Genomic DNA, 12,116 nt, shown 5'->3' with positions numbered 1-12,116 from the left:
CAGCGCCCACCTGCTGGAGTCCTTCCTGCAGCTCCTGCAAGGACGCCGTCAGCCGCTGGTTCTCAGCCCGCAGCTCCGACACCAGGTCCACGCCGTCCTGCTCCTGCTCCTTGTCCTTGTCCTTCTCCTCGGCCCCGGGGGGCGGCCCCCTGGCCCTCCGCAGCAGCGTACACTCTTCCTCCAGCCGGCTGACCTTCAGCTTGAGCTGATCCACCTAGGGCCCAGGACAGGGGTCATCCCAGGGAGGGGCCACGGGGAGCCACCGCGAGTTGGGGGCGCTGCTCCCAGATTCCCACAGGGGCCCTCGCGGGAGTCCTCCAGGGACCCCCCTGTGAGGAAGGGCTGGGCCGCTCAGATGAGGGGCTAATGGGGCGGAGGAAGGTGGGCAGCAGCCTCCCGGGGAGTGGGTGGGTGTGCTGCACTACAGCCCCCCATGTGCCCCCGGTCCTGAGACCCTGCGTGCCATCAACTTAGCCCAGGATCGAGGTGACACAGGAGGGCCACCTGAGGTTAGGGGACCAGGGTCTGGGCCCAGCTGTGCCTCAACTGCAGGTGGCCTTGGGCAAGGCACGGCCCCTGGCTGTGCCTCCATCTCACCTGCACCGGAGGAGGGAGGGGGACAGAGGTGGGTCTGAGGGTCTCAACCACCCCAGGAGCCGACCGCAGCTCCAGATGCTCCCTCAACAAGATCCCGCACCACAGCCGCAGCAGAGGCCGCGGGCTCAGCCGGCCCCGGCGGCCAAGGTCTGGGTTTCGGTTTCACCATCTTTAGGCTCCACCTGCGGAGCCAGCCGCCCAACTCCCTGTGCCTCGACGTCCTCCTCAGTAAAATGGGGCCAGCCGGCCCCCTCCCCCACACCCCCATGTTACTCCAAGAATCGACCGAGACAGTGAGTGGACAGACGGTGACAGCTCCCACGGATGTGACCTGGTGACTTCGACGTTTTCATTAAACCCCAGCAGGCGGCCACCAGACGGCTGTGTGGCCCCGGGGAGGCTGGGCAGCTGGCGATGGCCGCTTGGCTGAGGGCAGACGCGCGTGGCCAGCCTGCTGGAGAGCGAGCGCGCTCGGCCACTGCGCGTGATCTTCCAAACTCCTGTGAGTCCTGAGGGGGCCAGATGCCATGAGAGCAGGGGCAGGTGGCAGGCCAAAAAACTGAAGTCATTGTTGGGGACAGTCACAGTGACCTCTGAGGCTGTGTTCTGAGTGCCAACGTCTGGTGTCTTTTAGGAGAGCCTGGCCCATCTTGGAGAGTGACCTGCTCTTCCCCAGCCCTCAGAATGGCGCCCACACCCGCGGCCCGGGAGGCCGGCCCAGGCAGCCCATGAGCTCCCTCAGGCGCCTCCTCCACAAAGAATCACAAAGAAATCCCTGAGTCCGCGCCTCCTTCCACTCACAAAACCCGCTTTGTGACCCCCAAGGACAGTCTCAAGGGCAGGCCTGGCCACGCCCTCTACGGCAAAGCACAGCCTCACTCCGCAGCCTCCTGGCTGACCCGCGGCCAGGCCAGCGGGCTTCCCTGATGAGCTCAGAGCCGGGACACCTGCAGCTCCTCCCAACACAGGAAACACAGGTGCATTTAATCCCAGGGCACAGACTCACTTAGCACCAAATGACAGCCCTGGCCCCCGAGTTTATGCTGCTCAGAAATCACGGCTCATTAAATTCGCACCTTATAAAACACAGTATTAAACACAACCGCCACCCACTGCCCACGGGGGAGGGACTCACCTGCCATGCCCAGCACCACCGACCGTTCCCTCAAAATCCAGTCACACCTGCACACCCGCCACGGCAGGGGACCCAACCACAAATCCACCCAGACCACGCCAGGCCAGGCGCGGCCTCTTCCAGGCCACCTCCCCCCACCCGCCCCCCAGCCCCGGCCAGTGCTGGCCTCTCTGAGCAGCAGGTTCTTTGCTAGTCTAGAAAAAGAGGATCTCTGGGTGAAAAGAGGGGATCCCACTTGCCACCCAGCACCCCTCAGTGATGCACAGGACAAGGTCAAAATTTTTTCAATCTTGGGAACTTTGAAAAAGGCTCTGATCAACTTCCCCGTGCCTCAGTTTCCCCCTCCAGGAATGGAGACGACAGCCGAGCCTCCCGCCCTGCAGCACAGGGCTGCTGTGAAGGGAGCCGGTTTGTGCCCTGAAGACATTTAAAACCAAGCCTGGTGACCCGGGGCGCTTTACTGTGTTTTGCAGGGGGCAGGTTCCGGGGATTGAACCCAGGGGCACCCAACCACTGAGCCCCATCCCCAGCCCTATCTTGTATTTTATTTAGAGACAGGGTTGCACTGAGCTGCTAAGGGCCTCGCTTTTTCTGAGGCTGGCTTTGAACTCACAATCCTCCTGCCTCAGCCTCCCAAGCTGCTGGGATTACGGGCGTGTGCCACAGCACCCAGCCCAGGGTGCTTTATAATTGCAATGCCGTCCTCATCTGTGACCTCTCGCTGAGGATGGGTAAACTGAGTCCTGGAGCGGGAAACCTCACCCAGACCAGACTGTTCATTAGTGGCAGAGCCAGGTCTGGGACATACATGGTGGCCCTGCCCACACCCTTCAGAAACCCCCCCCTCATGCCAAGCACCCAGCAGAGTCCTCACCCTCATCTCCCAATAGCAAACTGGCCACTGACACCCTCAAGCAGGACCAGCTGCCTGGACCCTCCGACATGTAACCTCAACACTCTGATCAGGACTCCCCTTCCCAAACCTCAGCCCACCCAGCAAGTGCCCGAGTCCACCCAGTGCCCCCACACACCAACCTTCATTCACCCACAGGAATCAGCACCCCCAGCAACAACCACTGGGGGCCTGTCACCCCAGCCACTCAGGAGGGTGAGGCAGGAGGATCACGGGTTCAAGACCAGCCTCAGCAACTTAGCTAAAGCCCATCTCAAAATAAAAACTAAAGGGGCTGCGGATGCAGACGCTGGCCTAGCATGCACGAGGCTCCACCCGCAGCAGTGCTGGGGAGAGAAAAAGATCACACTGTGGAGTCCCACACAGCACTCCAGGAAACAGCCTACTGTGTGCTGCTGGCCCTGGTATTAGCTCATTTGTCCTTTGGACAACTCCCCGTGGCGGCTGACACTCGTATTGTTCCCTGCTAAGACCCCATAAGAAGCCACAAAATTGAGCTGGGTTTCGGGGCCTGCAGGAGGCCACCTCGCACTGCTGGAGAGGATTAGGTGAGATTTCACTGGGCAGGGAGCAGGCAGAACAGCATCCTGGGAAGGAAGCCAGCACCAGTGCCAGGTGGCCCCGGTTCAAAAGCAGGCCGCATGCCTCCTGGCCCGGAGACCTGGATCGATCCCTGCACAGTCTGAGCCTGAGCGTCTGTTTAGCAAGGAACCTGGTGCATGGTGCTCTGGGGAGGATTAGATGACAGGACACGTGTAACTGTGTGGCTCCAGCCAGATTCTCCGCGCTGTCTCTACCAGGCCTAGCACCCGAAATCCCCGGGCTCACAGTGGCTGAGTCCCCACAACCCGAGGTCTCTCCCCTGGGCACTGTGCACTCGGGGGCCAGGTACTTCCTGGTCATGGAGGCTGTCCTGTGCACCGAGGATGTTTGAAGGTGTCCCCGGCCTCTACCCACTAGATGCCACCAAGGCCCCTAACGTATTGGAGCTGGACCCACAGTTTGAACCACGAAGCAAGAACAGCAGGCCCAGGGTGGCTCTGGGACGCAGGCTGCCTTCCCAGGTGCCCTGTGTTCTGCAAAGGTCACTCCTCCGCACCTGCCCCGGCCCCCGCCCCACCGCCTACCGCCAGCTGCAGGTCGCGGCTGCGCAGCACTGCTGAGTTCTTCTCCTCGCTGAGCTGGGCCAGGCGCATGGCGATCATGTAGTTCTCGTCCTTGAGCCGCAGCAGCTCCAGGCTGCCCGCCTCCCAGTCCTCCCGCAGCCGCTGGCAGCGCTCCTGGGTCTGCTGCTGCTCCCGCAGCCGCTGCTCCAAGCCCGCCCGCTCCTCCTCCAGCGCCCGGCCCCGAGCCTGAAGCTGCTGCTCCCGCTGCAGCTGGGTCTTCCGAGCTTCCCGCAGCCTCCGCACCTCAGTCATCAGGAACTGGGTCAGGCCCTCGGGTCCTTCCTCATCTGCCAGGACAGGAGACAGGACACTCAGGGGGGGACAGCAGATTACACAGAAAAAAACAAGCGATAAAACGAATAGAGAGAAATCCTGGAATATATCTTTGTAATTTGAGGATAGAGAAGGCCTTCCTAAACAAGACACAAGGGGCTGGGGCTCTAGCTCAGTGGGTAGAGTGCTGGCCTTGCATGCACAAGGCCCTGGGTTCAATCCCCAGCACCCAAATAAATAAATTAATTAATTAAAAATTAATTAATACTAGAAAAAGTATTTGGGAAAAAAATATCCTAAACAAGACACAAAAATCCATATGTTACAAAAGAAAACAAGACAAATTCATATAAAAATCTTTAAATCTCTGAAAAAATGAAAGATATAACCATGTTAAAAGAAAATCAAATTAAAATATAACATATACAACAAATGACTCAGTTGTTATATATAAAGAGTTCCTACAAATCAATAAGAAAAAAGCAAACAACTGAATAAAAATATGGGCAAAAACTATCAATAAGCATGTCCCAAAATAAAAGTGGCCAACAAACACAGGGAGAAAAGATCCATTGCCACAACATTTGGTGACTTCATTTTTTTGCACTAAATATACATATGACAACTCTATAAGGTAAGTACTACTATGGTATCCATCATTGCCTGACATAACATTTAAAATATACATACTCCTTGAGAAAGTCTATTTCAGAAACTCTCCCCAGTTTAGAAAGTGAGAATTGCACAAAGATGCACACACAAGGTGTTCTCAGCATCCCACAACAAAACTGGAAAAAAGAACTAGATGTCCATCAACATGGGATGGGTCACATGCATTAAGTGACAAGTTCACTAATGAACATTACGCATATACTTAAAACAAGGGTGACAGGCATGGAAGAATCCATTCTGAGAAACAGCCAGATACTGGACAACACAGATGCCACCCCAGTGTGCTTGTGTGTGTGTGTGTGTGTGTGTGTGGTGTGTGTGTGTGTGAGTGAACACTACGACGGGGGAACTCACAAAAGTGCCACCTGCAGAACAGAGTTGGAGGAAGGAGGAAAGATCTAGCTTCTCTTTTTACTGACATCACCTGGAGCCTCTAAATTCTTTACATACAAAACCATAAGCCCATGTAGCCGGCCAATCAAGTCTGAAAACAATACTGGGCAGAGTGATGTTGGGCTACACAGGTGGGCCCTGAGCTGGGGCTAACTGGAGTAGAAACCGAGCCCCACCCTCAACCAGCCACGGGCCCCTGGGAAAACCACATCAGCCCGTGCCTCAGTTTCCCTATCTGACCAAGAGGAATATCAGGTGCAGAGGCTCGAGCAGATCCACTCACCAAGGATCATGGAGCAGCGCTGGGCGGGTTCCCGGCCCGTTAGCAGCCTGAAGTGCTCGGGATAGTAGAATTCTAGTGCTTCCAGGAAGGCCTCATAGCCCCTCTTGCCCCGGCAGCGCAAGATGTCCATGAGTCGCCCTGTGGGGGGCACCCAGGGGTCAGGATGAGGGCGGCCCCCACGGGCTGCTTCTTCCCCACCATGCTTCAGGGCCCACGTTCCCCAGATTTCTGAGCTGATGACACACTCACAGGGGCCTGTCCCAACAGATCAGGGAGGAGAGCCGTCTGCCAGGCCAGGAGAGCCAGAAACCCCCTCCACAATGGCACCTGTGGAGCAGCGGCCAACACCCCCGCCCCACCCCCACCCACAGACAGATGCCCGTCAGCAATGGCCCAGAGAAACCCCTCCGTCCCCCAAAGCAGAGTACTTCTGTCCTTAGCCAGAGCCAGAATTCCCGAGCCTTTGCCAGCTGTAGTTCAAAGACACCCTGCGAGGGAGGACCCCCATAAAACCGAGATGAACCCTTGAGGAAAAACAACTCTCCAAGGAGCACGTGCACACAGGAGGGGGCAGGGGAAAGCAAGAAGGCCAAAAGGCACAGGAGAGATGCCAAAGCCACCAGCTGTAACCACAGGTCCCAGGTCTAGCGGGCACCAGCAACCACATCCAAGCCTCTCCTCTAATGTGGGTTCGGGAAGTGAGAAGGAACCCCAAGGTAGGCAGACCCCTGACGGAGTGGGCCCCACAACCCACCGGGCAAGAAGAGTGGCTCGGGAGGAGATGGGAGGTGGGCGCCCCAAGCAGCCCACTCCACGGATGCGGAGACTGCAGCCCAGGGGAGCAGAACCCCGGCCCTGCGCCCCAGGTCTCCATGCGCTGCACTGGGGACCCGTCCCGCCCGGGGAGGCCCGACCGCGGGGCGCCGACCCCGCAGCTCACCGGTGCGGTTGACGCGGCACGGGAAGCGGTAGGTGCTCAGCACCTCTTCCTCGTCCTGCTCGTCGATGACCCGGCACTGGCGCAGATACGGCGTGAGCTTGGCCGGGTTCAGGGCGCGCGTCAGCCGGTGCCGGACGCCTTCGATCCGCTCCCACAGCGCGTCCTCCTCCGCCTCGGACCCCGAGCCGGCCGCGGGCTCCTCTTCGGCCTCCCCCGCCTCGGCCGGGCCGGGCATGGCCGCGTCCCCGGGGTCTGCGGGCGAGAGGCGCGCGGGGGTCGGCAGGGAGCCCGGATCCCACCGCGGGGCGCCGCCCGAGCCGCCCCGCGCGCGCCGGCCGCTGTGCGCCCCGCGCCGGACTCACCCCGCGCGCCACGGCCTCGCGCTCCCGGCTCCGCGCTCGGGCGGCGGCTCCGCCGGCGCAGGGGGGCGGCGCCCTCGGCGCCCCCGGCTCCGCCCCCGTTCCCGCGGCCGCCCGGGCCGCCCCACATCGCCGCCCGCCGCCGCCAGCGTCCGCCGCCGGCCACCCGCACGTCCGCCCTCCCGCCGTCCGGCCCGCCTCCCCCGCTTCCTGTTTCCCGCCCGCTCTCCCGGCCGGCGCGGCGGGGTCCCGGCGGCCCGCCCACACCTGCCCGGCCTCCCGCGGGGCGGGGACCGACACTCAGGCTCACACCCTCCTGCGCGCCGCGACACACCTTCCCAGGGCCACCGCGCCCGCTGCCCACGCCCACACCGCGCCGGCCGCTCGCTGCAGCCGCAGGCGCAACCTGCGCTGGACCGTGCTAACGCTGCGCTGGACGCACACTCGGTGCCACACCACCCGGCGCACATGTCACAGAGCTCAGGGGAGCTTAAAGTGTGGGACTCATCTAGTGGGGCACAGCGACACACCAAGCGGCTCAGTGTCACACCAACACGCAGTGGACTCAGCTTCTACCTCACACACAGCTCACACGCCACCACAATGGTCCCCACACAACCTACACATCACACCAACCCTGTGCATATGCGACGCACCTGGTCACAGTTCCATGCACCTCAGGGAAATGAGCTTCAAGTTTGGGGCCGGACCTCAGAAGGTCCCCTACAACGTCCCAGATTCTGGAACTTCTATGGCCCTGATCAGCTGTGGGCCACCAGGACCCTCCCTCTGGGGAGCACTGTCTGGGAGCACTAATTTCCATCAGCCCAGCCTCTTGCCTGCCAGTGACCTGTGCAAGTTTGCCATTCCCAGACCTCTGGGTCCCCAAATAGACTGCCAGCTCTGGCACCTTCCCTCAAGTTCAGGACAGTCCCTGGGTGGGCAGAGGGCAGAGGTCATGGACATCTTGTCAAATGCGGGAGTCAGATACTCTCTCCATCCCGTGTGAAGTCCCATGGCACACGGGCACCAGGGTCCACACATTTCTCCAAGGGGTTCCCCCTGATGCTGATCCCAGAGAGGCTTGGGGGGAGTGTCTGTGGTTAAAGTCAAGTAAGTTGGAGAAATAGCTACATCTAAGCTCCTCCCCCTTTGGGAACTGGTGGTGGCTTGGCAGGATAAGGTCTGAGTCTCTCGCTTACTGGTATGTGTGATACCGTCTTTGTATGCACTGGAAACTTCCAATGTGCCTACTGAAAGGGAGGGCCCCTCCATACTTCTGACCTGGCTGCCTGGGTGCATGCATTACTCATCCAAGGACACAAAAGTTTTCAATCAATAAAGGCTCTGAAAAGTCCTGCCATTAAGAAATCGGAAAACACTATCCCAGTGGCCTTTCCCAACCTTGGCTGACCCCAGATTTTCTTCCCCTTGTTGCTTGTTTTCATTTTTGATGTCCCTGTTTCCAAGCAGAAGAAAGGCTTGGGAAGGACTGAATTCTAGTGCAAATCCATCCGTTAACACAAGAGGAAACAGAAGCCCAGAAAGAGCAAGGAACCTGTCCAAATTCACACAGTGAAGCAACAGAGGATGAGGTCAGAGCCCAGCCCCTGACCTCTCTCCACCCCAGCGCTGTGTCCCTGCTCAGGCCAGGCCTCCCTCCAGGGCAGCCTTCCCTCTCCCTCGCCACCCTCCCACACACGGCCCCTCCCACCAGCAGCCCTGTTCATTGTGAGTATTTTTATCTTGGCCAGGAGAACGGGTGGAAGCCTTGGGAAATGAGTCTGTGGTTAATTATTTTCTCATGGAGAAACCTAAACAGGGTCCAGAGATTAGGCACAGAGATCAACATTGTCTGCAGAGAAGTGAGGGCACAGGGGTCTAAGCAGATGAGGTGGCTGGGTGCCCGTGGGTGCCTGGCATTCCTGGAAATGCTGCGAAGTTGCTGGGGCACCACTCACACGTCCACGCACAGTTACACACACACACACACACACACACACACACACACACACGGTCACACACGCACTTGCCCTCTGTGGGCACTGAGCCAGGCAGCGACCACTCCCTGGGACAGCAGAGCCTGATTCTGTGTGGAGTCCCTGGGGGTCATGACACTGACCGCCAACGGGTGGCTAAACATCAACTTCGTTATCGTCCTCTCGTGGGTTCTGCTGTGTCCATCTTCCCCGTTAGCCATGCCCGGAAAGCAGGGCTGCAGCAGGACACAGACTCTAGACCTCCCGACAGGGGCCCTGGATTCTCGCCCAGGCTCCGGGCCAGGAGTGGTATCATCCCTGGTCCTCCATTTCCCCAGCTGCACAAGGCCAGTGGTGAGTAATCCCAGCCACACCTAGAGGGGAAAATGGCCTAGGAGCAGAGACAGTGCCCTGGAGACCTACATTTGGTCTTTGCCACATGTCCTTGGCAAATCTCTTTCCCTCTGAGTTTCCATGTCTGTGCGGTGGCATAATAGCCCAACACGGGCAATTGTGGTGCATCTGAGCTGAACTTCCTCCATCTGTGAAATGGGTACAAGAACCTCAGGCCTCTTCCCAGCCCTGGTGAGGTCTGTCCCCTCATCTCAAAGTCCCCCTGTCTCACCACCTCTGGTCCCACCCCAGATCTCCTCCCCCCAGGCTCTGAGCTACAGAGAGATCATTTTTGGTTTTTTGCAGGGGTTGGCAACAGGGCCCCACTGTGTTGCCCAGGCTGGTCTTGACTCCCGGCTCAGGTAACCCTCCTACCTCAGCCTCTGAGTAGCTGGCACTGCAGGTGTGCACACATGTTCCTAGCTGAGAGGTGGCTTTAAAAACCAAAAGCTTCCCTCGAACTTAAAACCTCCCAAAGATTTCCCACCAAGCTAGAATAAATGCGAACTACCTCAGACCTGCCGACTGCCCTACCTCTCCCCTCTGAATTTCCCCATCTGTGCTATGTCACTGTCCCTTGCTCTTGGCATGGGGAGGGGGCTTCTTTGATTATTCAGGTCTTGGGCCAATGGAACCTCCACTTCTACCCCAGGAACAGAGCCTTTCTGGTTAGCAGGACTGGGCTGGGATGTTCCAAGAACCTGGAGGAGGAGGAGGAGGAGAAGGAGGAGTGGTTGGAGCAGGATCTAGCAGGGAACAGAGCAGAAACCGGCAGGTCCTCATCAGGACATTGACCTTCACATTCGTTAGCAGTAATATCATTTTGTTCTACTTTGTTTGTGGCACTCAGGACTGAAACCAGAGGGGCTCTACCACTGACCCACATCCCCTTTTTTTTTTTAATTCTGAGACATGGTCTTGCTCAGTTGCCCAGGGCCTTGACTTTCTGAATAGCTGGGATTACCACATATGCCTGGTGTAATATCCTATATTACCGTCGTCCACAAACCTCTCACGACATCCACAGACACAGGGACCCCCTTTTCCACCCTTTCCTTCAAGGGTGCACCTGACCCCAGAAACTCCCACTTCTTCGGCAACCTCAGATTACATTCCAGGAATCTGGGTCTTCATTCGCCTGGTCTGCGAGTGTGGGTCCTTGGTGAACCTGTCTCCCCTCCCCAGCTTCCAGACTGATGACACCTTGGGCGGCCACCTTGTCACCACGAGCAGGACCTGGTGGTGTGGATCTCAGCAGAGAACTTGACACACAGCACTGTCTAGCAGGAGACTGGCAGATTGCAAAACACCCCTGACCGGAGGCCGGGGTTCAACCCTCAGGACAGCACAAGCTGTGGTCTCGGGTCAGTTCCCCAAGCTCTCTCTCCACTGTGGGGAAGGGACCGGGCCCAGCCTGAGCAAGGTGGACGCTAAATGTGCACCTCAGTTGAATTCACCCAGCCTCTCCCCCTCCCCATTCCCTGCCCTGGGCTCGGAGACCCAGGGGAAGCTAAAGCTGGGCTTCTTGGCCTGGCCATCCCTCCCCGAGGCTGTGCCACCAGCCACCATCTCCACAGAGGGGGTGCTGGAGGAGGTGGCTGCCTGGGAACCCTGCCTGGGGCCCCAAATTCTAGAGAAAAGCCCAGGGAATCATCCAGGCTGAGTCAGCAGGAGAGGGCGGGCCAGGGGGACCGGCAGCTGAGTCACTGCCCCCCCCCCAGGCTGCCCTGTCTTCCTCCACTGGCCGCCCAGCCAAGAGGTCACCCAATCTGGGTTCAAATCTCAGCCCTGCCACTTCAGTGAGGTCGTGACCCTGGGGGAGACTGAAGGGAGACAGTAAGGTGGTGTCTGGTGAAATGAATGACGACATGGAAAGTGCTCAGAATGAGGCCATGCTGAGTGACAAGGCCAGACCTTATCACTGTGGGCCTGCCCTGTAGACACATCTTCTGATCAAACCCCCCAGGTCGGTCCTCCTCCATCCCATCCGATGACCTGGGGTGGGGCGGGGTACAGGGCTGGTGCCTGAGGACCCGTGGACGTCCCTGTGGGTTGCGCTCCTCCCCCACCTGCCGGCAAGTTCTCTGCCCAGGGTCCGTGCCCAGCCCCGTTTGGTGTCCTGGGGACCGGAAAGAATGGACCCAGAGGCTGCCCTGAGAAAACGGCCCGCCCACCACGGCGTCCCGTTATGTTTCTGGCAGCAGAAGAGGAAGCAGCCCCGGGCTGGGCACAGGGACATCAGCTGTGCCGCCGAGGAACGGGCACAGCGGGCACAGAGGGCGGGGGTCGGGCAGAAGGAGCGGCCGGCGAAGAAGTCCCGGAAATGTCACCCTCTGCTCCCGAAGGGAGCCGTGTCCTCGCTTGCTGTAACTTGCAGGTCCGCGGGTGGCCGCTCGCCGTGACTCAGAGCCCCGCCCCCGGGAGGGGCGCAGGTGAGTGGGCGGCGCCGCCCGCGGCTGCTGACTGGTGGCCCCCGTCGGTCGGCGAGGGAACCCGGGCCGTCTCACGCCACCCTCGGGCACCTGTCCTACTCCAGGGACAAGGGACAGGCCGAAGCTCAGGCAGGGCAGGGGGCAGAGCTGCCAAGTCCTCATGGGCCACCGCCAGGACCTCGGTGTCACTGGACTGGGGGGAGGGGGAGCACTGCACCTTCTTTGGCCCCGCTTTCCCCACTTGTGTTACAGGAGTGACCTGAGTGGCATGAGCCACAGTGTGACGTGGGGACAGGGGTGCGGGTGCTGCTCTCACACCCGTCTCTGGGCCTGAGTCTCCTCATCTGACGTGGGGAGGATCGGGTGGTCCTGGGGACCTCATGAGCTATCTCACCCCGGGAGCCCAGTGCGGTGCCCGGCACACTGCACGCTCAGAACAGCCTCCTGCTCGGTCCCCAAGTCCTCTGAGGTTCCAGTCTCCTATAGAACACTGCATGATATCCGCCGCACACAGCCTTCTAGACGCCCCAAATCATCTCTGGATGACCTGAATCCTAATAAAATCAACCATCGCTATTCTC

The 12,116-nt window shown here is 59.4% G+C and overlaps 1 protein-coding gene and 2 long non-coding RNA genes across 4 annotated transcripts in view; 2 read left to right on the top strand and 1 right to left on the bottom strand.

Moving 5' to 3' along the window:
• Card10 (caspase recruitment domain family member 10) overlaps positions 1-6,860 on the bottom strand; it is a 22,847-nt gene extending 15,987 nt beyond the window's left edge. For both annotated transcript variants that reach the window (XM_078052783.1, XM_078052784.1), the window contains exons 1-5: positions 6,735-6,860; positions 6,373-6,624; positions 5,433-5,570; positions 3,773-4,098; positions 11-214 (exon numbers count right to left, since the gene is read on the bottom strand). In XM_078052783.1, the coding sequence (XP_077908909.1) occupies positions 11-214; positions 3,773-4,098; positions 5,433-5,570; positions 6,373-6,607 (903 nt within the window). In that variant the 5' untranslated portion in view covers positions 6,608-6,624; positions 6,735-6,860. The remainder of the gene's footprint in view (positions 1-10; positions 215-3,772; positions 4,099-5,432; positions 5,571-6,372; positions 6,625-6,734) is intronic.
• LOC144378524 (uncharacterized) lies at positions 221-1,682 on the top strand. The gene is made up of 2 exons (XR_013440275.1): positions 221-1,099; positions 1,232-1,682. It is a non-coding gene; the product is annotated as an uncharacterized LOC144378524 (long non-coding RNA).
• LOC144378523 (uncharacterized) lies at positions 5,968-12,116 on the top strand. The gene is made up of 3 exons (XR_013440274.1): positions 5,968-6,148; positions 10,289-10,467; positions 10,825-12,116. It is a non-coding gene; the product is annotated as an uncharacterized LOC144378523 (long non-coding RNA).

The sequence above is a fragment of the Ictidomys tridecemlineatus genome, chromosome 6, assembly GCF_052094955.1.
Source record: "Ictidomys tridecemlineatus isolate mIctTri1 chromosome 6, mIctTri1.hap1, whole genome shotgun sequence".
Lineage (NCBI taxonomy): Eukaryota > Metazoa > Chordata > Mammalia > Rodentia > Sciuridae > Ictidomys > Ictidomys tridecemlineatus.
This window is presented reverse-complemented; position numbering and strand designations above follow the sequence as displayed.